Raw genomic sequence first — 25,566 nt, forward strand, 5'->3', positions numbered from 1 at the left:
CTTACTCTTGTATGAGAACCAGAACTCCATCTGTTAAAAGAAAGGACGCTTTTGTTAACATGTCTGCAATTTACTCTGAAAAATTACTGTCCTTTCATAATGTTGTTCTTTTTTAAAAATCCTCAGTCCCGTGGAGGCTCACCATGGCCACTCAGCCTGTCCCCTATCAACTGCCCCTTCCCCAGCCCTGGCAGGGCTCTCCTACCCCAGCCAGCCCGGCCAGTGTCCGGCCTGGAAACCCACAGTTGCTCCTCTCTGTCTCCTACCCCCTCTCTCTCCCTCATCAGCCACGATGCCGATTTCATGATTTTTAACAGCACAAGTGAACCGCACTTCGGCAACTCGGCCTATCGGAGGGGGAGAATCGCGGAGGCACTGGAGAATACCCGGTTAGGCCCACTAATGATATTCAAACGGTGTTTATTATACGTGCATTCCGGAATGCATTGACGCTGCTGTCAAAATATTGGAGAATTGCGATTTGGGGTCAAATCGGCTCGCCGTGATTTTGGTGTCGGAACCTATTCTTCCCCCAATCACATTTCCCAATTTCGGCGTCAGCCAACGAAGAATCCCATTCACGAACTTCATGGAGCTGCTCATTACATCACCCCTTTCTGACGTTCATTTGAAAACACAGTATGTTAAACTGAACTCAAACTACACTTTCCTCTGTTCAACAAAGGGAGGTCCTGGAGAAAGGCCACATGGTACAGAGGGAACAGACTCTAACACAAAATTCAAAACAAATCAATCAATAACATTGGGAGTGGGAGTACTACTGGGATTGGTTGCTGCGGTGGGGGCAGACTTTGGAAATATGAATGTGATGAGGAGAAGGAAGTGGGAATGGAACTTGGACCGGTTCAGTGGGCGGGATTCTCCGAGCCCGCGCCAGATCGGAGAATCACCGGGGGGGGGAGGGCGCGAATCACGCGTCGTTGCTCTGACGCTATTTAGCAATTCTCCGAAGAAGCGAAAACGGTGTGGTCGTGAACGGTGCCGCGTGGCCCGGAGAATCACCTGAGATGGTCCGCTGAGCGATTCTCCGGGCTCCCGGCGATACTGCCGCCCAGATGGGCCAATGTCCTGCCGGCATGACACGAGGTCACGCCGGCGTGGTTCCAACCTGCTTTTAAAAATTATGCGCCAGTCGTGCTGGCTGACAATGCGGCAGCAGGGGTTAGGGGTCGGCGTGGGGGGGAATCAAGGGCTGGTGGGATGGGCACGGCATTGGCTGGAGGGAGGGGGTGGAGGCCCTCCATATTGGGGGGGGGGTGCGTGGGGAGGATAGCTCTGCCGGCCGGAAACACCCTGCCATGGCAGGGCGGTACCAAAGCCACGGATGCCATTACGATGGCCAGGCTGACGGCACCTACCCCGGGCGCTGGCTGAGCGCAAGCCCCCGGCCAAGCGGATGGGTGCCGGAACCCCCAAGGGACGGCTCTCCCAGCCGGCGGCACCCACCGGCAAGTAGGTCCAGGTCCAAACCCACGTCAGCCCCCAGTGAGGGCAGTGCCATCCAACGGTGGCGTTTGCAGGAAGGACGGGCAACAGGAGTCGGGGCAACGAGTGTGCGGGTAGGGGTGGGGGCACGCGTGGCTGGGGTGCAAGCTGGCAACCAGGACGACCATGTAGCCCATGGCACCTGGTTGTGGAGCGGGTCATGCGCCATGGTTAAACTTGTCGTCTACCCATCCTCACCCCCTGCAGATCATAATGTTTGGGCACCAGCCAGCGATGTTGGCCGCCTTGGCGGGGGTGCTGCCCTGCATGCAACTCTGTGGCAATGTTGGCGCAGGCAGCTCAGAGAGGAGGCAGAGGCTGCAGCAGAGGGACGGGCTGCAGAGGGCCAGGAGGCACCCGCTCAGGCTGGAGGCACCCGCCTGACAGGCGCAGGAGGAGGAGGACAACAACTAGGGCGAGGCACAGGATGATGATACCGGTGAGGATGAGGATGACGAGGAGGGAGAGGAGGGAATGAGGGGGGAGGAGGAGGTGGGTGGTGGTGCCGGAGGCGCCCGATGAGGTCTCGTGTCTACCGGCGCCGCATGTCTTTCCAGGACCTCCTGGACAGGGCATGCAGGAGGAGATTCCTGATGAGCCGGGAAACCGTCACCTTCATCTGCCACCCGATGGCACACCTGGTACCGTGTGGAACTGGGGAAGGATATGCTCTCCCAGTGGCCGTCAAGGTGACGGTGGCCCTGAACCATTATGCCACGGGGTTGTTCCAGTCACCAAGTGGAGACCTGTCCGGCATCTCCCAGGCTTCGGAGCACCGGTGCATCCGTGCAGTAACGTACGCCATGTATGACATCGCGGTCCGCTACATCCAGTTCCCTGTGGACCGCGCCCACCAGGATGTCCGGGCAGCGGGATTTGCTGCCGTGGCCAGGATACCCATGGTCCAGGGGGCGATTAATGGGATGCACGTCACTATGCGGCCACCAATATATAATAGGGCCGTGTTCATGAACAGGAAGGGGGCCTGCTCCATGAACATTCAGGTGGTGTGTGACCACCAGATGAAGATCCTGCACCTCTGCGCCCGGTACCCGAGCTGTGCACATGACGCGTTTATCCTGGCATAATCGTTCATCCCTGCCATGTTCGAGGGACAACCCCCCCCTCCCCTTCGGCTGCGGGGCTCGTTGCTGGGCGACAGGGGCTACCGTTGCGGTCGTGGCTGATGATGCCTATACAGAGGCCACAGACCGATGCGGAGACCCACTACAATAAGGCCCCTGCAGCAACCAGGGGTGTGGTCGAGAGGTGCTTCGGGCTGTTGAAAATGCGCTTCAAGTGCCTGGACCGCTTTGGAGGGGCCCTCCAGTACCTGTCGGAGAGGGTGGCGTGGACGTCCTGGGGGTGGGGGGACGCACATTACGTCCACCAGAGCTCAACATTCCATCACCCCTTGACCACATTGGCACTCAGTCCCCTACCCGACCCCGCAGGCATCAGACATATCACAGAGTCAGCTTGCAGTGGTGTAACAGTGAGTTTAATTAGAAAGGTTATATACACGTGCCCTGGCCCCTATAACTAAACTGTGTCAAACTTCCTGATCTCATGGGCCCTACCACTACGTCCCTGTGCTTCCCCAGACAGTACAGCAGGAGTGGAGGCGGACTGCTGAGACTCCTGTCCTTCGACTTGTCTTCCTGTTGCCGCTCGTTTCCTGGGACGGCCCAACCTTGATGGCCCAGGCTGCTCTCGGGCATCCTGGATGGTGTGGTGCTGCCCTGTTCTGCCCGCTGTCCAGGAGATGCACCAGGGACGGGACGGGTAGAGTCTGAGATGCCGCGGTGTTCCGGGATCTCCCCTGCAGGAGCCACCGGTATGGGCCCCAGCACCTTCTCCTCCCTCGGGGTGCCCGGTGGCCCCCGGGCCTCTGCATGGAACGGGGATGCGAGTGGAGACAAGCCCCGAGGCACCACCGACACCTGGCGCTGCCAGTCCTGGAGGCCCGCTGTGGTATCGACCAGGGTCCGAACATCAGCAGCGATGGAGCTTAGGGAGTGGGCCATCCCTGTCTAGGACTGCACCACCTCCCTCTGGGCCTGTGCAATGCCATCCAGCATCTGTACAATGCCGACGATGCTCGCAATGATGGCCTGCTGAGACTGGGCCATCGCCTGGGCACTGCCGCTGATGCACTCAGCGATGGCGTGCTGAAACTGAGCCATGGCCTGCTGAAACTGAGCCATGGCCTGCTGAGACTGAGCCATGGCCTGCTGAGACTGAGCCATGGCCTGCTGAGACTGAGCCATGGCCTGCTGAGACTGAGCCATGGCCTGCTGAGACTGAGCCATGGCCTGCCTGCTGAGACTGAGCCATGGCCTGCTGAGTCTGAGCCATGGCCTGCTGAGACTGAGCCATGGCCTGCTGAGACTGAGCCATGGCCTGCTGAGACTGAGCCATGGCCTGCCTGCTGAGACTGAGCCATGGCCTGCTGAGACTGAGCCATGGCCTGCTGAGACTGAGCCATGGCCTGCTGAGATTGAGCCATGGCCTGCTGAGACTGAGCCATGGCCTGCTGCGACTGAGCCATGGCGAGCTGAGACTTGGCCACATTGCGGAGCGCGGTTGCAATCTCCAGCTGGCTCTGTCACAAGGCTGCCTGTGAGAGGGCAGTCCTGTCCTGGGCCACGGATTACGCATGCACATGAAGCCCCATGCCTTGCATGACCTGACCCATGGCAGACACCGTTGCCCCAATTGCCTCCATTGCGGACGCCACCCGTGCGGTGTCGGTCTGGGAGGCAGCCATGACCGGCTCTATTCCCTGCTCATGGGTTCGGATGGACTCCTCCACCTGCGTCCTCAGCTGCTGGAGGCCAGCTGTCATCCGGTTGTCTAATCCCTAATTGCATCGGGTGTATGGGTGGGTCTGGTAAGTCTAGGAACCCGGGAACCGTCTGGGCTGCTCCTACCTCCACCTGCTGTACCGGTACGGTTGTGTGGTGCGCACCAGTTAGGGTCCCAGAAGCCTCATCACTAAAGTGCCCAACCGAGGTGAGAATCTTTGTGAAGGTGGAGGGTGTGGGAGCCAGGAGTGACGAGAAGTCAAATTCACCATCGGAGCCAAAGTCCGGGGTCTCCTGCGTCGACCCTTGGCCCGATGGTCCTTGTGTCACCACCGTCTGTGTGTCACTGTCTGGTCTGTCTATCCTCTTGGTGACAGCACCCTGGGTGTCAGCGCCCTGGGTGTCAGCGCCCTGGGTGTCAACGTCCTGGGTGTCAACGTCCTGGGTGTCAACGTCTTGGATGTCAACGCCCTGGGTGTCAGAGCTCTGGGTGTCAGCACCCTGGGTGTCAGTGCCCTGGGTGACAGCCCCCTGGGTGTCAATGCTCTGGGTGTCAATGCTCTGGGTATCAACGTCCTGGGTGTCAACGTCCTGGGTGTCAACGTCTTGGATGTCAACGCCCTGGGTGTCAGCGTCCTGGGTGTCAACATCCTGGGTGTCAACGCCCTGGGTGTCAGAGCTCTGGGTGTCAGCACCCTGGGTGTCAACGTCCTGGGTGTCAACGTCCTGGGTGCCAACGTCCTGGGTGTCAGCGCCCTGGGTGTCAGCGCCCTGGGTGTCAGCCCCATGGGTGTCAATGCCCTGGGTATCAACGCCCTGGGTGTCAACGCCCTGGGTGTCAACGCCCTGGGTGTCAACGCCCTGGGTGTCAGCGCCCTGGGTGTCAACGCCCTGGGTGTCAGCGCCCTGGGTGTCAACGCCCTGGGTGTCAACGCCCTGGGTGTCAGCGCCCTGGGTGTCAACGCCCTGGGTGTCAGCGCCCTGGGTGTCAACGCCCTGGGTGTCAATGCCCTGGGTGTCAGCACCCTGGGTGTCAGCACCCTGAGTGTCAACGTCCTGGGTGTCAACGTCCTGGGTGTCAACGTCCTGGATGTCAACGCCCTGGGTGTCAACGCCCTGGGTGTCAACGCCGTGGGTGTCAGCGCCCTGGGTGTCAGCGCCCTGGGTGTCAGCGTCCTGGGTGTCCGTCCTCTGTGTGTCCATGTCCTGGGAGTCAGTGTCCTGTGTCTGGGTCTCGGTAGCAGGCCTTCTGTGACATCTGCCCTCCCCGCCATGGCCTGCGTCCCTGGGGGCCACTGGACCTGGCACTGGCCATGGGCATGCTATGCCAGATGGCCCAGGACGATCGGCGGCTGGTCAGCACAAGACAGCATGTGTCATTAGACATGCGGACGAGAGTGAGCTTGTGGTAGGGACAGGGCTGATGGTATGGAGTGGGTGGCTGGGGTGTGGATGTGGAGTGGGTGGCTGGGGTGAGGGGGGGTTGGGGTGAGGGGGTGGATGGGGGGCTGGGGTGAGGGGGTGGAGTCAGGCAGAGGAGTCTCACTTGGTGGTGTGCCTCCGACCTGGCAACCGGCAACCTCCCGGTCCTCGGCTCCACCTACGAGGTTGAGTGCCCTCTGCCCATGGTCAGTGAGGGGGTGTAGTATGGGTGGACCCCCAGCGGTTCTTTCCCACTCCCTTTGGTTATGGGCATTCCTATCCTGAGGGGGGGAGGGGGGTGGTGGGGGGGAACAAACATCAGTGTTAGGCAGTCCAGCGCATGCAGCGCACCTGTTGGGTATATGATGGCATGACAGCACGGGCACCCGGCCAATGTGGCTGGCATGGGTGGGTGCAGCCCATGTGGGTCAGGGAGGGTGTTGCAATGCGGCTGGCATGGGTGGGTGCAGCTCATGTGGGTCAGGGAGGGGGTTGCGCTGTCCTCCAGGGCGGGGGGAGGGGCTTTCATACGTGTGGGGCAATAGGGGTGGTGGTGCAAGGGGCACGTTGCTGTGTACTCAAGCTGACTGCCCTTGGTAGGCCGTGCAGCTTTTTGCGGCACTGTTCGTCGGTCCGTGGGGTGTACCCCACGGCGCTGACGGTCTGGCCCACCTTCTGCCACATACGCTGGACGGTGCTGCGGTGGATATGGCCCCGCCTGGGGCACAGGACCGCACTCCTCTCCTCTACCGCTTCCAGGAGCATGTCCGACTCGTGGTCCCTGAACCTCGGGGCAGCACGGCGGACGGCAGCCATCTTGCCGGTGTCGGCAGTGAGCGGCACTCACGCAATTTAAGCGACTCAGCGCTTAAATTGCGCGAGTAGCTGACGCCGGTCTGCGGCCACTTCCCCCGCACTTCTCGCGATGTCCGTGCTGGTCCCTTTTGTGGCGCAGAATCGCTGTTCCCAGTGGCTCGCTGACGCCGCCGTAAAACGCTCCCGCGTTTACGACGGCGTCAACACTCTGCCGCTGGATCGGAGAATCCCGCCCAGGAAGTGAAGTTTTAAATACTGTCAAGTGCTGTTATTGGGCAGAGAATCTTGACTTTGCAGTGGAACATATCAAAAAATCAGTGTGAAGCTGGTGGCACAGTGGAAATGTCACTGCGCTAGTAAAAAGGCAGCACAAGGTCATGGGTTCCAATCCCATCATGGTACAGGTGGAATTTAAATTACAATTAATTAAAACTCGAGAATTGAAAGCTAGGTGATATTGGGTGGGATGTACTAGCTGAATTGCACCCGAAAAGCGGCACTGCCGGGAGATCCCAGTTGGGCGCCTGGATGCCGGCAGGGTGCTAGGCTGGCATATTTTGTGTGCGTGGGGAGGGCCGAGGACCCCCTTTTCAGTGAGTTGGGGCTTGGTGGGTCAGAGCCAGCCTGCAGTTCATCGAGAGTTCAACTGGTAACAGGCTGGCTCTGTAGTAAGTAGATTAAAACCACTATTTATATCTTAAAGTACGTGTCTAGTGAATTGATGGTTCCATCAGGTTCATTCATGTCCTTCAGGAAAGAAATCTGCCATCCTTACCTGGTCCGACCGACGTACAGTTATGAGGTTGATTCTTAAATGCCACTGAGTTCAAGGGTAATTAGAAATGGGCGATTAATGCTGGTCTTGTCGGTGATAGGCACAACCCATTAAAAAATAAATAAACAAACATCCATATGCAGTTATCAGGTGAAAGATTCTTACAGTTCTCTCTCGGGATTTATAAATCTCTTTTGCTTCCTCAAATGAGCAGGATTCCTCATAGCACTCTCGCTCCAGAGATCCTGGTTTCATCTCTTCCCAGAACCAGTTTGAACGTTTTTGAATTCTCAGCACTCTATTTGCTTTGCTCTTCTGGTAGAACACTGTAAAAATGTGAAGGCAGTGATGAGGTGCTGGAGAATAAACTACAATTGCCATCTCATTCATAGAATCTAGAGTGCAGGAGGCCATTCGGCCCATCGAGTCTGCACCGGCCCTGGAAAGAGCACCCTACTCTAAGCCCACACCTCCACCCTATCCCCGTAACCCAGTAACCCCACCTAACCATTTTTGGGCATGAAGGGCAATTTAGCATGGCCAATCCACCTAACCTGCACATCTTTGGACTGTGGGAGGAAACCGGAGCACCCGGAGGAAACCCACACAGACACGGGGAGAACATGCAGACTCCACACAGACAGTGACCCAAGCCAGAATCGAACCTGGGACCTTGGAGCTGTGAAGCAACCGTGCTAACCACTGTGCCACTGTGCTGCCCTTCTCAGGCTGCTCTAGCTCCAACCTTTTATTAACAAAGGTCAAGTTTTATTGCATGATCGGGAGGAGGAGACGAGGAGCTGGGTGAGGAGATTGAGGAGGGGACATGGGTGGGTGCCCTGGAAAGGTTGAATTCCTCCTCTTCCTGTGCGAGGCTTAGCCTCATACAGTTCAAGGTGTTGCATAGGGCCCACATGACTGGGATGAGGATGAGTAGGTTTTTCGGGGGCAAAGACAGGTGTGCTAGGTGCTCGGGGAGCCCAGCAAACCACGCCCATATGTTTTGGGCATGCCCAGCGCTGGGGGAATTTTGGAAGGGGGTAGCAAGGACGGTGTCGAGGGTGGTGGGATCCAGGGTCAGTCCAGGCTGGGGACTCGCAATATTTGGGGTTGCAGTGGAGCAGGGAGTGCAGGAGGCGAAAGAGGCCGGTGTCCTGGCCTTTGCGTCCCTAGTAGCCAGTGGAAGGATGCGAGGCCCCCAAGCGTGGAGGCCTGGATCAATGATATGGCGGGGTATATCAAATTGGAGAAGGTGAAATTTGCCCTGAGGGGATCAGTACAGGGGTTCTTTAGGCAGTGGCAGCCTTTCCTGGACTTCCTGGCGGAGTGGTAGGGAAATAGGCCGGCAGCAGCAGCAACCCGGGGGGGGGGGGGGGGGGGGGGGGGGGGGGGAGTGTGTACATGGGTTGGTGGGATGTGGCGGGTGTTATCTCCTTCCTTTCTGTTGTTTATTTCTTTTTGTTTTCGATTGGGTAGTTGCTTTTGTGGGTGGGTGTTGTTCTTGGGTTTTTACATTGGTTATTCTGTGAAAATCTTAATAAAAATTATTTTTTAAAAAAAGTTTTATTGCATGATCCACCCAATCCCCACATTGTAACACCTGAAGTGGTATTATTCCTGGCCTCGGACTCTGAGCATGGGGTGTAACTGAAACAAAGAGGGTGGGTGAAATTTCCTTGTTGCTCTCGGTCCATTCTCAGTCCGGCTCTGAGGTAGGAAACTTTGCTGGCCTGCAAATTCACAAAACTTCTCCTCAATTTTCCTCATTCTTTCCAAAACCTTCAGTGATGCACCCACCCAATCATCTCCAGCCTCATTTACTCGCACCCGTGGTGAAGAGGGTGTTTTCCTGGACTAACCCTGTTGTTGTGCTGAAGGTAAGTTATACCTGATAGCATTAGACTCAGTCGCCACCAGGGTCAACTTTTAAAAGAAGTAAGCAGCCACTGCAGACAGTTTCTCAAGGTGTGTAGCTGCAGGAGACTTTGTTCCCTGGGCAGGAACAGCACACTCCAGTCATTCTAGGTTGTGATGTGCCTCGATTTAGTGTATCGGGCCATTAGAACCGCAATGTCAAAGCCTTGAAGTGATGTGCACTGAGAATTGCGATTGGACGTCTGAAGTCTGACGTCCAGGCCTTGAAGCGTCAAGAGACCAAAAAATTGCCCTTTCATTATCAGGCCTGTTTTCAACTTGATGGTGCAAGTCCCCCCCACCTAAGGTTCATGAGCTCAGGTATCCCTGGGCTGCACTTGCTAGAAACTGAGGGTGAACAAACAGAAAATGTACCTCCACCACCGATTTTGTATCAAAGGCGTTCCCCTTTACAGTCCCAGCTAGACCGTTGAGAATAGCCCTGAAGTAGTGAAATTGGAGTGTTAAAGAAGCAGATCATGAGGAAAATTTGAGGAAAAATTGGATTGATGTTTGAGATAATGGGTGTTTGAGAGGAATTTGCTTTTGGGTCGAGCTCTATAAACTTCTGAATCTTGGTGCCCTTGTTCTTTAACATGAAACAGTCCATTGTAGACCTCTAGTGCTCATCTGGTGCATACCCCTCAGTGTCCATTCAAAAAACATTACCAGACTAAGCAACATGACTCATGTTTTAATGGTAAAAATAAACCCTTGATGTCACTGTTGATAACACTGAAACATCTCATTCTCTGTTCCATGGAGATACATTTCTTCATGCAGCAGTTTCTGAACATACATCATTAATAGACAACTCAAAGTAGGGTCAGTGTGACCTTGGTACCTACCTGAGCTGGTTACGTCTCCTGTACTGCCCATCAGCATCAGCAACGTCAAACAACAATAACATCCAAACATCTTCAAGGATTGATAACCAACCTAGCCTGTCTGGGCAATCAAAGACATGATCAGAGACAAGAGCTCTTGAGCCATTCCATGTCTAATGCAGCCTAGTATGATACTCCTGCAGTTCCACATCTGGACATGATAATTTTTTAATATTCCTGGGGTAGAGTGATTAGACCTTATCTGTTTAAACACTTGAGGTCAAGTTTTTCGACCTTGTTTGTTTAAAACTCATGAGATATAGCATCTGTACATTGTCTACGTAAATTCACATAGGTGTAGTGTCGGTTGAATGTTCAAAAGGTACAGAGACTTGCAGACATGATTGCTTGGCAGAGGTGACTGAGCACACCTCTGTAAATATCAGCCTTATAGAGCCATCATCACAGATGAGGAAACTCTAATGAACACTCTAATGAAGTTTGCGAAGACAAGTGGTCTCACAGTTTGCTGTAAAGACATGTTTGCAAGCTACAGACACAGTTAACGAGTCGCCCCTTTACCAGATTCATATTCAAAATATGCTTTGTTATTGATATAGACTCCTCTTTTTAACATTGGCATAACACAATTCATACTCAACTTCCCAGTATTAGTAAGTCTTGCACATGGTCAGCAGATTCATTGAAAACATCCCCACTATCCACATGCATGTTACTTCTTCTAGGACTCTGGATTTGGAAAACACAGGCCTCTGGAAGCAGTCAATCTGACATCAATCACTGTAAGAGTGCTCATGCTATCGATCAAGTGCTGTTGCCTATTTAAGGCTAAATATTTTCAATATTACAGAGAATATCCTAATTCCTAATCAACAGGGGAAAACAAACCTAATCCTAAAACAAGTGAGCAGGGGCTGGTTTAGCACAGTGGGCTAAACAGCTGGCTTGTAATGCAGAACAAGGCCAGCAGCGTGGGTTCAATTCCCGTACCGGCCTCCCCGAACAGGCTGGCGACTATTGGCTTTTCACAGTAACTTCATTGAAGCCTACTTGTAACAATAAGGGGGCAGCGCGGTGGCACAGTGGTTAGCAATTCTGCCTACGGCGCTGAGGACCCGGGTTCGAATCCCGGCCCTGGGTCACTGTCCGTGTGGAGTTTGCATATTCTCCCCGTGTCTGCGTGGGTTTCACCCCCACAACCCAAAGATGTGCAGGTTAGGTGGATTGGCCATTCTAAATTGCCCCTTAATTGGAAAAAATAATTGGGTACTCTAAATTTATTTTTTTTAAAACAATAAGCAATAAAAAAAAATTTAAAACAGAGGCACAATACAGGGGGAGAAAATAACTACCCCTTAATCCAGGTCAGCACAAGATCACAGTGTAGGTCTTTAAAACCTACACTCCAGAGAATCCCGCTGCCAGCGAATGGCTGGAGAATTCTGGCCATAAAGTTCAGAGTAGGCGTGCCGGGGAAGATGCTGGGAGGACGTTTTCCCTCGTGGGAAAATCTAGAACTAGAAGGCACAAATTCAGAGCAAAGATTATCCCCTTTAGGTTGGACATGAGGACAAATCTCTTCTCTCAGAGGGTCATAATCTTTGGAATTCTCTTTTCCAGGGGATTTGGAAGCAGGGTCAATTAATATATTCAAGGCTGAGTTTGATAAATTTGTGATTGGTAAGGGCGTCGAGGGTATGGGGGGGCAAGCAGAAAAGTGGAGTTGAGGCCGGATCACATCAACAATGATCTTAGACATAGAATTTACAGTGCAGAAGGAGGACATTTAGTCTATCGAGCCTGCACCGGCCCTTGGAAAGAGCACCCCACTTAAGCCCACAACTCCGCCCCATACCCATAACCCACCAACCCCACCCAACCCCTTTGGACACTAAGGGCAATTTAGCATGGCCAATCCACCTAACCTGCGCGTCTTTGGACTGTGGGAGGAAACCGGAGTACCCGGAGGAAACCCACGCAGACACGAAGAGAACGTGCAGACACCGCACAGACAGTGAATCCGGGAAACTGGGAATCGAACCTGGGACCCTGGAGCTGTGAAGTGACAATGCTAACCACTGTGCTACTGTGCCGCCCCTTATTGAATCTCAGAGTAAGTTCGAAGGACCAAATGGCCTCACTTGCTCCTATTTCCTATGCTCTTAGATCCCAATGGTCCAAACCTCTGCAGCAAGATACCTGAGTCACTAATTCATACGAGTGAAACTTGAGCCCTGTGATGCTTTGCCGCAAGAGGCAGAAATGATAGCATTGTTTCAAAGAGAATTGAGTCAGTATTTTTTAAAATTTAGAGGACTCACTAATTTTTTCCCAATTTCGGGCCAATTTAATATGGCCAAACCCTAACCTCCCCCCCCCCCCCCCCCCCCCCCCCCAAAGTTCTGGTCTCACCCACAAGAGGAAATATTCTTTCCATGTCCACCATGAAGAATAAAGGGATTAAGGGTTATGGTGTTCGGGCTGGAAAGTGGAGCTGAGTCCACAAAAGATCAGCCATGATCTCATTGAATGGCGGAGCAGGCTCAAGGGGCCAGATGGCCTACTCCTGCTCCTAGTTCTTATGTTCTTATGTTCTTATGTCAATACCATTCAGGATCTTATTTACTTCAATTAAGTCACCCCTCACTTTTCTAAACTGCAGTGGAAACAAGCCCAGTCTATCCAACCGATCCTCATAAAACAATCTGGTCATTCCGGGTATTAATATAGTAAACCTCCTCTGAACCACCTCTAATTCATTTACATCCTTCCTTTAATAAGGAGACCAAAACTTCAAGCAATATTCGAGATGTGGTCTCACCAATGTTCCCCATAATTGAAGCATAACATCCTTACTTTTAGCCATTTCCAGTTCAGGAGCTTATGTTGGCACAGGTGCAATTGGCCCAAAATATCTCCAATCTGCCAGCTTAAGAGTCTGACAGCCATGGGTATAAAATCCAAGACAGAACCTAGGCTGATATTTAATTGTACTCTTGGTTAAGGAATTGGTCAGGACTCAAGAGTCATTGGGCATTACAGCACAGAAAGAGGCCCTTCAGCCCATCGTGTCTGTGCCGGCCAAGAAATACCTATCCGAAACCCATTTTCCCACACTTTATCTGTAGCTTTGTAAGCTATGGCATTTCAAGTGCTCATCTAAATTATTCTTTAATGTTGTGAGGGTTCCCATCTCTACCATCCTTTCCGTCAGTGAGTTCCAGATTCCCACCATCCTCTGACTGAAAAAGCTTTCCCTCAAATTCCTTCTAAATCTCTTGTCCATTACCATAAATCTTTGCCCCCTGGTTATTGACCCCTTTACTATGGGGCAAAGTCTCTTCCTATCTACCCTATCTATGTCCCTCACAATTTTGTACACATTGATCAGCTCCCCCTCGGCCTACTCTATTCTAAGGAAAACAACCCCAGCCTAAGCAGCCTCTCTTCATAGCTGAAATACTCCAGCCCAAGCAACATCCTGGTGAATCTCCTTTTCACCCTCTCATGTGCAATCTCTTCCTTCCTATAGTGTGGTGACCGGAACTGCACACAGTTCTCCAGCTGTGGCCAAACAAGCATTTTATACAGCTCCACCACAACCTCCCTGCTCAGCTAATGAAGACAAGTATTTTGTGTGCCTTCTTAATCACTGTATCTAACAATCCTGCTGCCTTCAGAGATCTATGGACATGCACCCAAAGATCCCTCTGGTCCTCAGCAGGAACTCTCCAATTCATCTTTGAAATAGTGCCACAGACTCTTGTTTACATCCACCGGCCAGGGAGGACACAGCCTTGGCTTAAAGTCTCATCCACGACACAGCATCTCCATCAACCATGACAACATAGACCTCTGACTTGAACCCTTCAGACTAAGAGGCAAGAGCACTGTTAACTGAACCTAAAGATGTGAACGTTGCTATATAAATGCAAATTCTTCCTGCACTGCAATTTGAATGATTCTCTACATGTCACCTCTGAAAACACAAATTAAGGGGTGGGATTCTTCCTTCTGGGCACAGAGTCCCCATGCCGATGGGAAAACCGGCGCAAACCACTCCGGCATCAACAGACCCCAAAAGTGCGGAATTCTCCCATTTCCGGGGGCTAGGTAGACGCCGGAGGGGTTGGCGCCGCTCCAGCCGGTGCCTAAGGGCGGCGCGAGTTCGCACGTGCGCGGAGCGGCCAGTGTGTTCTCGCACATGAGCGGATCGGCCGGTGTATTTCTGCGCATGCGCGGGGGTTCTCTTCTCCGTACCGGCCCCCGGGCAATATGGTGGAGCCTGGAGGAAAGAAGTCACTCCACAGAACCAGCCCGCCCGCAGATCGGTAGGCCCCGATCGCGGGCCAGGCCACTATGGGGGGGCCCCCCGGGGGTTGGTTCCCCCCACACCTGTCCGAGGACCGCCCCCCCCGCACACTCACCTGCCAGGTCCCGCCGTGCGTGAGGTGAGTAATTCACACCGGCCGGACTGGCCAAAACTGGACAGCCGCTCCACCCATTGAGGCCCGGAGAATTGCCGGGGTGCCGCTGTCAGCGGCCCAGGGGATTCTCTGACCCGGCAGGGTGTCGGATAATCTCAGCCAAGGCTTCTAATCCAAAGGGTAATTATTACTCATGAAGTCTGACTGCTCCTTAACCTCCAATTCTGTGGTGTCCTTAGGACCCAAATGGGACGGCATAGTGGCACAATGGTTAACACTGAGGCCTCACGACTTCCGGTGACGATGATGTGCTGAGCAGTCACACGTCAGATGGCTCTGCTCCCGTGGACCCGGAAAATAGTCACTTATCAACGAAAACTTGGCAACAAAATCGCAGCAACTCATTCCCCAACCTTAGTAAGTCAGAGGAAGGAAGAAAAAGAGGGGGAATATAAGAAAAGATGCCCGGAACAAGCCAAACTAGGGGCCGAGCAGAGACTAGGAGTGGAAGGGGCCAGGAACGACCACATTCGATCCAACCAGCGCACGAGGTGGCGGAGCGCAAGTTTCGCTGAAGCAAAAGGAGCAAGGCAGGCACGAACAAGCTCCTCCTGCACCTGGGGAAGCTGGAAGGCACCCTTCACCGAGGCACTGAGGGAGCACCAACAGGAGATAAAGGCGGAGGTAAAACCGGACATTGAGGCTCTGGCCCAAATACAGCTCGCCCTGAGCAGAGCGGAGAAGATGCTGGAAGCCCAAGAGGTGACCATCAAAGAGTTGGAAAAGGCCGCAACTGACCAGAATGATTGGATTGTGGCGCTGGAGAAAGAGGTGGCAAGGTTGGTCATGACGCAGGGGAGTCCGAGGTGTAAAGTAGAGGATCTGGAGATCCGCTCAAGGAGGCAAAACCTGCGGATTGTGGAGGGGATCGAAGGCAGGGACTACATGGTCCACGTGGCTGAGATGCTGGGCAACCTGGTGGGAAGAGAAACTTTCCCCAACCCACCAGAAATAGACAGGGCACACGGTCGCTGCGCCCAAAATCCAAAGCTGAGGAACAACCGAGGGCAGTCATAGCCAAACTGCACCGGTACCAGGATCGAGAAAGAATCCTGCACTGGGCTAGGCAGTCCAAGAACTGTAGCTGGGAAGGACATAAAATAAGGATATACCTGGACATTGAGGCTGACCTGGCCAGGAGACACGCAGAATTCAAAAGGGCAAAAGCAACCCTGTACAAGAATGGCGGATGCTTTGGTATGCTGTACCCAGCGAAGCTCTGGGTCACATCTCCCCCCCGTCAGCCCTGCACCCCTGCCGCTCCCCCCCCTCCCCCCACCCAAACACACCCTGAGCAACAAGCAGCAAGCCACCACCTGAGGGACTGCTTCACGTGGGAGATCGTGACCTCATTTGAGAGCGAGAGCAACAGAGAAGGGAAAGTGAAGTGAAGTGAGAGGAGTGCAGGGTAAGACGGGGAAAGAACAGGCAGTAAACACAGAGAGTGGGCGAGGGAGAAACGAGACTCCGGGAGGGGAGTCACCGCACGAGCGGGAAAGCTAGCGCCGGGAAAATGCAACAGGGAGAGGCCGCGGCCAACCCCGTCAGAGGGGACAGCGCCAGGTAAGGGGGGGGAGGGGGGCGGAACACACAACAGGGATTGGGGAGCAAAGGGGGATATGAGCTGGGGAAAGAGGGACAAAGGGGGAGAGCACAGGAAAGGAGGGATAAGGGGGGGAACTGGGGGGTGCAGGGGACATAGGGAGGGGGGTAAAAATCGGACCAAAGTTAGAGTGACAATATGGCTACAAAGAATGGGCAGCACGGTGGCGCAGTGGGTTAGAACTGCTGTCACACGGTGCCGAGGTCAAGGTTCGATCTCGGCCCTGGGTCACGGTCTGTGTGGAGTTTGCACATTCTCCCCGTATTTGCATGGGTTTCACCCCCACAAGCCAAAACTCTGCAGGTTAGGTGGATTGGCCACGCTAAATTACCCCTCAATTGGAAAAAAATTAATTGGGTACTCTAAATTAATTAAGAAAACAAAAAATATGGCTGCAAAGGGCCGCAACCAGGGGCCTGGAGCATAGAAGCACTGCAAGTAACCACCCAGTACGGTCTTTGGGCGAAGGGAGACCCTGGAGTCCAGGGGCATACCCATGTGGACGCACTGTTGTCAGCCATGTTGGGTGCCGGGCAAAGGGAAACCCCGGTGCGCAGGGACCTGACCACATGGGGAGAGCAGTCACAGCGGCCATCTTGGACAACCCCCTAACAAAGGGAAACCCCGGAGTGCAGGGGCGCATCCACCAGGTAAATATGGTTCATCCCACAGGAGCGGGGCGACAAAAAGCCCCCCACCAGGATAGTCACCTGGAATGTCCAGGATCTCAATGGCCCAGTGAAAAGATCCAGAGTCTTCACCCACCCAAGAAACATAAAAGCTGACATAATCTGCCTCCAGGAGACACACCTGATAGAGCAGGACTGACTGCGGGTAAGGAAGGGCTGGATGGAACAGACCTACCATTCCTGTTATGGGACAAAGGCCAAGGGGGTGGCAATACTGATTAATAAGAGGACAATGTTCAAGGGGGACGGTATGCCGTGGTCAGCGGGGCCCTAGACAGTGCACAGGTTGTACTTGTTAACGTGTAAGCTCCCAACTGGGACGACACAAAAGTCATTAAAAAAACCATGACGGACCAGGCAGGGTTGCCCCCTGTCCCCCTTGTTGTTTGCATTGGCAATCGAGCCGCTGGCGATGGCGTGAGGGATTCAGGAAGGTGGAGGGGTTTGGTGCGGGGTGGGGAGGAACATAGGGTGTTGCTGTATGCCGATCACCTGTTACTGTATGTGGCGGACCCGGTGGGAGGGATGCCGGGGGTGATGGAGCTGCTAGCTGAGTTTGGGACCTTTTCAGGTTCTAAACTAAATTTAGGCAAGAGTGAGGTGTTTGTGGTACACCCTGGAGACCAGGAGGAAGGAATTGGTAGGCTCCCGCTTAGGCGGGCAGGGGAGAGCTTTAGGTACCTGGGGGTGCAGGTGGCCAGGGACTGGGGGACTCTTCACAAACATAATTTCACCAGACTTTTAGATCAAATGGAGGAGGAGTTCAAGAGGTGGGACATGCTGCCATTGTCGTTGGCGGGGAGGGTGCAGTCCGTCAAAGTGACGGTGCTTCCGAGGTTCTTGTTCCTCTTTCAGTGCCTGCCCATCTTTATCCCCAGCGCCTTCTTTAGGAGAGTGACTAGCGGTATCTTGAGCTTTGTGTGGGCACATGGGACTCCGAGAGTGAAGAGGGTTTTCCTGGAGCGAGGGAGAGATAGAGGCAGGCTGGCGCAGCCCAGACTTTTGGGGTATTATTGGGCGGCCAATGTGTCAATGGTGCATAAACGGGTGATGGAGGGGGGAGGGGCGGAATGGAAAAGAATGGAGATGGCGTCATGTAGAGGTAAGAGCCTGGGTGCCATGGTAACGGCGCCGCTGCCGCTCTACCCTAAGAGGTTTACCATGAGCCCGGTGGTGGCGGCGACCCTAAGAATCTGGGGACAGTGGAGACGGCATCGGGGGGAAACGGGGCTCGATGGAGGCTCCACTGGGTGGCAACCATCGGTTCATCCCGAGGAACAAGGATGGGGGATTTAGGGGGTGGCAAAGGGTGGGCATCATTAAATTGAGGGACCTGTTTATTGGCGGGAGGTTTGCGGGCCTGGGGGAACTGGAAGATAAATTTGGGCTTCCCCAAGGGAACATGTTCAGATACTTGCAGGTAAAGGCGTTTGCTAGGCGAAAGGTAGAGGGATTCCCGCTGCTGCCCTCGCGGGGGACGATGGACAGAGTGCTTTCGGGGGTGTGGGTCGGAGAGGGGAAGGTGTCTGACATCTATAAGGTAATGCAGGAGGTGGAGGAGTCGTCAGTGGAGGAGCTGAAGGCTAAATGGGAGGGGGAACTTGGGGAGCAGATAGAGGACGGGACTTGGGCGGATGCCTTGGAGAGAGTCAACTCTTCCTCTTCATGTGCGAGGCTTAGTCTCATCCAATTTAAGGTGCTACATCGGGCCCACATGTCCGGGACTAGGATGAGTAGGTTCTTTGGGGGTGAGGACAGGTGCACCAGGTGTTCGGCGAGTCCAGCGAATCATGCCAATATGTTCTGGGCATGTCCGGCACTGGAAGAATTCTGGAAGGGGGTGGCGGGGACGGTGTCGAGGGTGGTTGGATCCAGGGTCAAACCAGGGTTGGGGCTCACGATTTTTGGAGTTGTGGTGGAGCCGGGAGTGCAGGAGGCGAAAGAAGCCGGTGTCCTGGCCTTTGCGTCCCTAGTAGCCCGGCAGAGCATCTTGCTTCAATGGAAGGATGCGAGGCCCCCAAGTGTCATTGACCTGGGTCAATGACATGGCGGGATTTATAAAGTTGGAAAGGGTTAAATTTGCCCTGAGAGGATCAATACAAGGGTTCTATAAACGGTGGCAGCCTTTTCTGGACTTCCTGGCTCAAAGATAGGTATCTTGGTCAATAGGTGGGGGGGGGGGGGGTTCCTAACTATAGTTTCTATGTTGTTTTTTGCTACGGTTGTGTAACTTAACAATGGGTTAACTTAAGTTGTTAATATGTTGGGTTGTTCATTGAGGAGGGACGAAGGTTTATGATTGTTGTTATTACTGTTATTGTTGGTATTTTAGTATGGTTTGATGTTGTGTAAATTAAAAATTTTTCAATAAAAATTATTTTAAAAAAAAAGACCATGATGGAAATTCCGACATAGCGATGCACTGACTGATCATGGGGGGGGGAACTTTAACGGTGTACATGACCCACGGACAGACAGATCAAACCCCAAAACAGGGAAGACCTCAAACATGGCAAAGGAACTCGGTCCTTGGAGGTTCACCCACCCAGGGAAGAAGGAGTTCTCCTTCTTCTCCCCAGTGCACAATGCATATACCAGAATTGACTTCTTTGTGGTGGGGAAATCTGTGCTTCTAGGGCTGGTCAAAGCGGAATATTCCGCAATCATAATCTCCGACCACGCTCCACATTACATGGATGTGAGGTTGGAGACGGGCAGTTGGACACTGCCCTACTAGCTGACGTGGCTTTCAGCGAAAGGGTAACACAGGCCATAGCTGAGAATACGTAAAACAACTAAAACGGGGAGGTCTCACCCTCCACGTCTGGGAGGGGCTAAAGGCCGTGATTGGAAATGAAATGAAATGAAAATCGCTCATTGTCACGAGTAGGCTTCAATTAAGTTACTGTGAAAAGCCCCTAGTCGCCACATTCCGGCGCCTGTTTGGGGAGGCTGGTACGGGAATTGAACCGTGCTGCTGGCCTGCCTTGGTCTGCTTTAAAAGCCAGCCTTCAAAGCGCGAAGAGGCAAGGAGGAAAGGACGGCGAGGCAGCAGCTGGTCGACTCCATATTGGAGGTAGACCGTAAATACTCCGAGGCCCTGACTGTAGAGCTCCTGGCAGAGGGGAAAAAGCTACAAATGGAATTTGACCTGCTCGCCACGAGGAAGGCAGTCCACCAATACCGCCAGGTAAGAGGGACCATATACGAACACAGAGACAAAGCCTGTCGCCTACTGGCATACCAGCTGAGAAAGCAGTCAGCCATTAGAGAGATTGTGCAAATTAGAGACAACAGAGGCACTTTGGAAACAGACCCAGAAAAGGTCAACAAAACTTTCAGGGCCTTTTACCGAGGGCCTTTTACCAATAGGGGACATGGGGATGAAACAGTTCCTAGACGAACTGGAGAGTCCAGTTGTGGGGGAGGACAGAAAGCAGGGCTTGGAAGCGCCACTAGAACTGGGAGAGATCATGGAGAGTATTAGCTCCATGCAGGCAGGGTAGGTGCTGGGACCAGATGGGTTCCCAATGGACTTCTACATAAAATTTGCGACAGCACCGACCCTGCAACTGCGGGAAATGTTCACAGACTCGCTGGGTAGGGGCACACTGCCACCTACACGAGCACAGGCCTCAATCTCACTAATACCTAGGAAAGACAAAGACCCAACAGAATGCGGGTCATACAGACCCATCTCACTGCTAAATGTAGACCCCAAAATACTGGCCAAGATCTTAGCCAAAAGGTTGGAGAACCAGACGGGCTTTGTCAAAGGTAGACAGGTAACATCGAACATCAGGCGCCTGCTAAACGTGATAATGACCCCATCCGGGGCGGGAGAACACCAGAGGTGATCGTCTCCCTCGACGCAGAGAAGGCCGTCGACAGAGTCGAGTGGAGGTACTCATAGAGGTACCTGGAGTGGTTCGGGCTCCGATCAGGGTTCACCTCCTGGGTAAAGCTCCAATACAACGCTCCCGTGGCGAGCGTACGGACCAACAACACCAACTCCCGATACTTCCAGCTGCACAGGGGCACCAGGCAGGGATGCCCACTGTCCCCGCTTCTGTTCGCTCGAGCGATTGAACCGCTCGCGATTGCACTCAGAACAGCAAAAGACTGGAGGGGGATCCAAAGGGGTGGCCGAGAGCACAGAGTCCCACTCTATGCAGATGACCTGCTCCTCTACATCTCAGACCCACAAAGCAGCATGGACGGAATCATCGCGCTCCTGAAAGAGTTTGGTGCCTTCTCGGGCTACAAACTCAACATGAGCAAAAGCGAGATCTTCCCGGTACCCAGCAAAAGGGGGAGGGGCAGCACTGGAGGGACTGCCATTTAAACAAGCCCAACACAAATTCCGCTACTTGGGGATCCAAATTGCTCACGACTGGGCGGGAGTTCACAAGTAGAACCTGACCAGTCTGACAGAGGAAGTCAAAAAGGACCTTCAAGGACGGAACACACTCCCACTCTCCCTCACAGGGAGAGTGCATTTGATCAAAATGAACCAGGTACCTCTTCCTACTTAGATCTACCCCATCTATATTCCCAAGGTCTTTTTCAACTCACTGGACAAATTAATCATGCTGTTTGTATGGGGGCGGGGGGAAGAAAGTCCGACAGAAAACAAAGTTCGGGGGGGGGGGGGGGGGGGCTAGTCCTCCCAAACCTACAATACTACCACTAACCGGCGACAGCAGAAAGAGTAATGGGATGGATTAAGGAGCCAGAAGCCAAGTGGGTGCGGATGGAGGAGCCCTCCTGCAGGGGGACCTGGCTCCGGGACCTCGCAACGGCGGCACTCCCATCCCCACCCAAAAAACACTCCAGCGACCCAGCAGCCCAGTGGTGATAGCCATCCTCCAGACCGAGAACCAGGTTTAAGGCAGCACGGCAGCACAAGTGGTTAGCACTGTGGCTTCACTGCGCCAGGGTCCCAGGTTTGATTCCCAGCTGGGTTACTCTCTGTGCGGAGTCTGCACGTTCTCCCCTTGTCTGGGTTTCCGCCGGGTGCTCCAGTTTCCTCCCACAGTCTAAAGACGTGCAGGTTAGGTGGATTGGCCATGATAAACTGTCCTTAGTAACTAAAATGGTTAGGAGGGGTTCTTGGGTTACGGGGATAGGGTGGAAGTGAGGGCTTAAGTGGGTCAGTGCAGACTCGATGGGCCGAATGGCCTCCTTCTGCATTGTACGTTCTATGTAAACACGTAGAAATAATTAGAACCAATTACGGCAGCAATTTGGCCTGAATGAAATGTCGGACAAAGCCCCCATCTGCAACAACCATAGGTTCGTGCCAGCGCTCACTGGAACCACCTTTAAAAGGTGGAGACAGGACGGGGGGGGACACTGACAGTCAGGGACCTATACACCGACGACAGTGTCACAACACTGGATGAACTGATGGAGAGATTCCAACTAGCTAAGGGCAACAAACTCAGATACCTGCAGCTTAAAAACTTCCTACGGAAGGAGACAAGGACGTACCCACAACCACCGCGACAGACACTACTAGAGGAGTTATTGAACGCAAACATTCTAGGGAGAGGAAGCTGTAGTGACATGTACGAACGACTGGTAGAGAGGGCCGACATTGTACTGGACGCGACGAGGAAGAAATGGGAGGAAGACCTGGGGCTCGAAATAGGGTGGGTACTCTGGAGCGAAGCACTACATAGGGTCAACTCCACCTCCACATGCGCAAGACTCTTCCTAATGCAACTAAAGGTGGTACATACAGTCCACTTAACAAGAACCCGAATGAGCAGGTTCTTCCCGGAGGTGGAGGACAGATGTGAATGGTGACAAGGGGGCCCGGCTAACCACGTCCACATGTTCTGGTCTTGCCCCAGGCTTGCTGGGTACTGGACAACCTTCTTTGAGGCAATGGCCCAAGTGGTGGGGATGAGGGTTGGGCCATGCCCAAAAGTGGCAGTCTTCAGGGTATCAGACCAGCCAGATCTCTTTATGGGGAGGAGAGCGGATGCCCTTGCCTTTGCCTCGGGGATGGTTTAGCATAGTGGGCTAAACAGCTGGCTTGTACTGCAGAACAAGGTCAGCAGCGCGGGTTCAATTCCCGTACCAGCCTCCGCAAACAGGTGCCGGAATGTGGCGACTAGGGGCTTTTCACAGTAACTTCATTGAAGCCTACTTGTGACAATAAGCGATTGTTATTATTATCGCCGTAGAATCCTGCTCGGCTGGCGGTCAGCAGCATCACCCAAAGCTGCAGACTGGCTGTCCGACCTATCGGATTTTCTCCAAATGGAAAAAAATCAAATATGCCATCCGGGGGTCGGAAGATGGTTTCCTCAGGACATGGGAGCCATTCACCCAACTGTCCGGGACCTGTTTCTGGCCAACGAACAAACAAACAGATAAACAAGTAACTAAGAGCCAGAGGAAAGTAGCCAAGACATGAGAGGGAAGTGAGGGAAGACCCAGCAGGGGGGAGGGGGGGGGGGCGGTGGTAATATTGCAACAGGCAGGGGTAGCCAAACACAGCTGAAAAGAAAGGGGTGCTGCAGGGAAGGGGGGGTGAAGGGGGGGCAGTGAAGAAGGAAGGACAAGGGGCAGAGAATGATAGAGGGGAGCCAGAGGCGAGGAAAGATGAGCGAACACAAACTGGAAGGAGAGCACGGGAAACGACAACGACCACAACGAACACAGTAGGGCAACAGAGAGTAAGAAAGTACAGGAGGAACGACAGACTGCTGAGACGAAGGCAAACACACAACAAAAGCGAAAACCGACCGGGAGAAGCAAGCAACATGTTGATCCAGTTCTGTTTTGTTCTGTATGTATTTTCTTTTACAAAAAACAGAAAAGAAGGGCGGCGGGGGGGGGGGGGGGGGGGGGGGGAGGAGCTCCCCCCCAATGACATGTATAATGAAAATGTCTCTTTGTTGCTTCTCTGTATACACACTTCCCCTGTTTTTATTTTCCCGCCCCTTGGTTTTTTAGTTATGTAATGTTTGTGTTATTTCTTTTTGGTTTCTCTGTGTGTACATCTGTAAATATACCATGTATAAAAAAAAACCCAATAAAAACATTCTTTAAAAAAAAACACTGTCGCCTCACAGCACCAAGGATCCAGGTTCGATTCCGACCTCGGGCGACTGTGTGGAGTTTGCACATTCTTCCAGTGTCTGCTTGGGTTTCCTCCGGGAACTCCGGTTTCCTCCCACAGTCCAAACATGTGCAAGTTAGCTGGATTGGCTGTGCTAAATTGTCCCTAGGTGGGTTACAGCGATAGGGTGGGGGATTGGGCCTAGGCTAGTGTGCTCTTTCAGAGGATCGGTGAACACTTGATGGGCCAAATGACCTCCTTTTGCACTGTAGGGATTCTATGAAAACCAAACAAAAAGGGTTCACATTATCGACATCTATCTGTTCACAGAGATGACAATATTAAGTACAGGCCTTTGGGAGCACAGAGCAGCGCCCTCTGTGGAAACCTACAATTTCCCCAATCTCAGACAATTTGAGATGCTATTTTTAATCTTTTCTTTAAAAATATCATGTTTAAATGGTGGAGAAAGTGATTTGACGGAGTTGTCAGTCCTGAAATGCAAGCAGATACTGTCAGAAACACAGGCTGTCAGAATGACAGTATCAGTCGAACATCCCTGAAACTCAATCACACCACATCACCGCACTGTCACAACAAAAATCACCAAACGGTCTCAAAACAGGCACAGTTAGAATATTTTGTACCTGTCTCTTTGGTGTTGAAATTCCCTCTTTAAATTGGGAACTCCCACTGCAAGAGACATTAATGAAGTAAATTCCAAAATGGGAAATACTCCCGGATGAGTGCACCCCACTCTGTTAAAATAAACTTTTGTTTGTTTAAATATTTGTAAATTGAAAGAAACAAATCCTCTGTGGTTAAATGAAACAGCACAATCTGATTCCACATTCAGTCAGTTTGATAGTGAGATTGGTCAAATTTAACCTTTTATTCAAACATTAAAAATGTTTTGTACTTACCTTGTCCTGTCCGTCTGCTAAATTCCAATTCATTCAAACAAAACACAAGTTGATAACTAACTTACTCCAAATATTGACTCAGTGAATCAATCCATTGAAATTCCTGTTTTTTTTCCTCCCAGAGGATGTTCAGCAGGCATAAATCTCAATAAAATTAAAACAAGACAACTGATAGTTTAGCGTGCTTCAAGTACAGTCCCTGGTCTCTGGTTGAATTAGCTGATAGGATCCATTGATTAAGGTTCTGCAGCTTGTCTCCCAGTCCAAATTAGGGAAAAGGCAGACCTGGGTTCCTGTTCGTAATCACGCTCCCGTATCAGGATAAGGTTCAATTATGATGTCCTTCCGCTCCCCATGCTTCCCCCATCAGCTCAATATATTGCTGACACTATCCAATGGTTAGAAATGCCTGATGCTCCCTCCGCTGGTCGTGCCTTACTCGTCAACTTTGTAAATTCAGAAATTTTAAGGAGCAAGAAAAGTGGTCAAATTAGTGGAGAATAACCAGCTGACTTGGGGCCCCTGACTGTGAAAAGGCAGATTGTTAGTGGTTGTAAGAAGGGATAACATTGTATCGTTCCAGCTTTGCACAACATTGAAGGGCAAATTAATATTACCCATGAGTCTCTGGTTGACCGTCGAATGCATTTCAAACCCAAAAATGACTTTCCTTTTCTACCTGACTACCCACCATATTTGCA

The 25,566-nt window shown here is 52.7% G+C and overlaps 1 protein-coding gene across 2 annotated transcripts in view; it reads right to left on the reverse strand.

The window, feature by feature from the left end:
- LOC119976380 (coagulation factor X) overlaps positions 1 to 25,152 on the reverse strand; it is a 44,520-nt gene extending 19,368 nt beyond the window's left edge. The window contains exons 1-4 of one of the 2 annotated variants that reach the window (XM_038816882.1): positions 24,931 to 25,152; positions 10,089 to 10,188; positions 7,492 to 7,652; positions 6 to 30 (exon numbers count right to left, since the gene is read on the reverse strand). In XM_038816882.1, the coding sequence (XP_038672810.1) occupies positions 6 to 30; positions 7,492 to 7,652; positions 10,089 to 10,158 (256 nt within the window). In that variant the 5' untranslated portion in view covers positions 10,159 to 10,188; positions 24,931 to 25,152. Of the gene's footprint in view, positions 1 to 5; positions 31 to 7,491; positions 7,653 to 10,088; positions 10,189 to 24,865 lie in introns of both variants that reach the window. The other variant, XM_038816881.1, reaches the window with a different exon arrangement.
- Between the last annotated feature and the right edge of the window lie 414 nt (positions 25,153 to 25,566).

The sequence above is a fragment of the Scyliorhinus canicula genome, chromosome 13 (assembly GCF_902713615.1).
Source record: "Scyliorhinus canicula chromosome 13, sScyCan1.1, whole genome shotgun sequence".
Taxonomy (NCBI): Eukaryota; Metazoa; Chordata; class Chondrichthyes; order Carcharhiniformes; family Scyliorhinidae; genus Scyliorhinus; species Scyliorhinus canicula.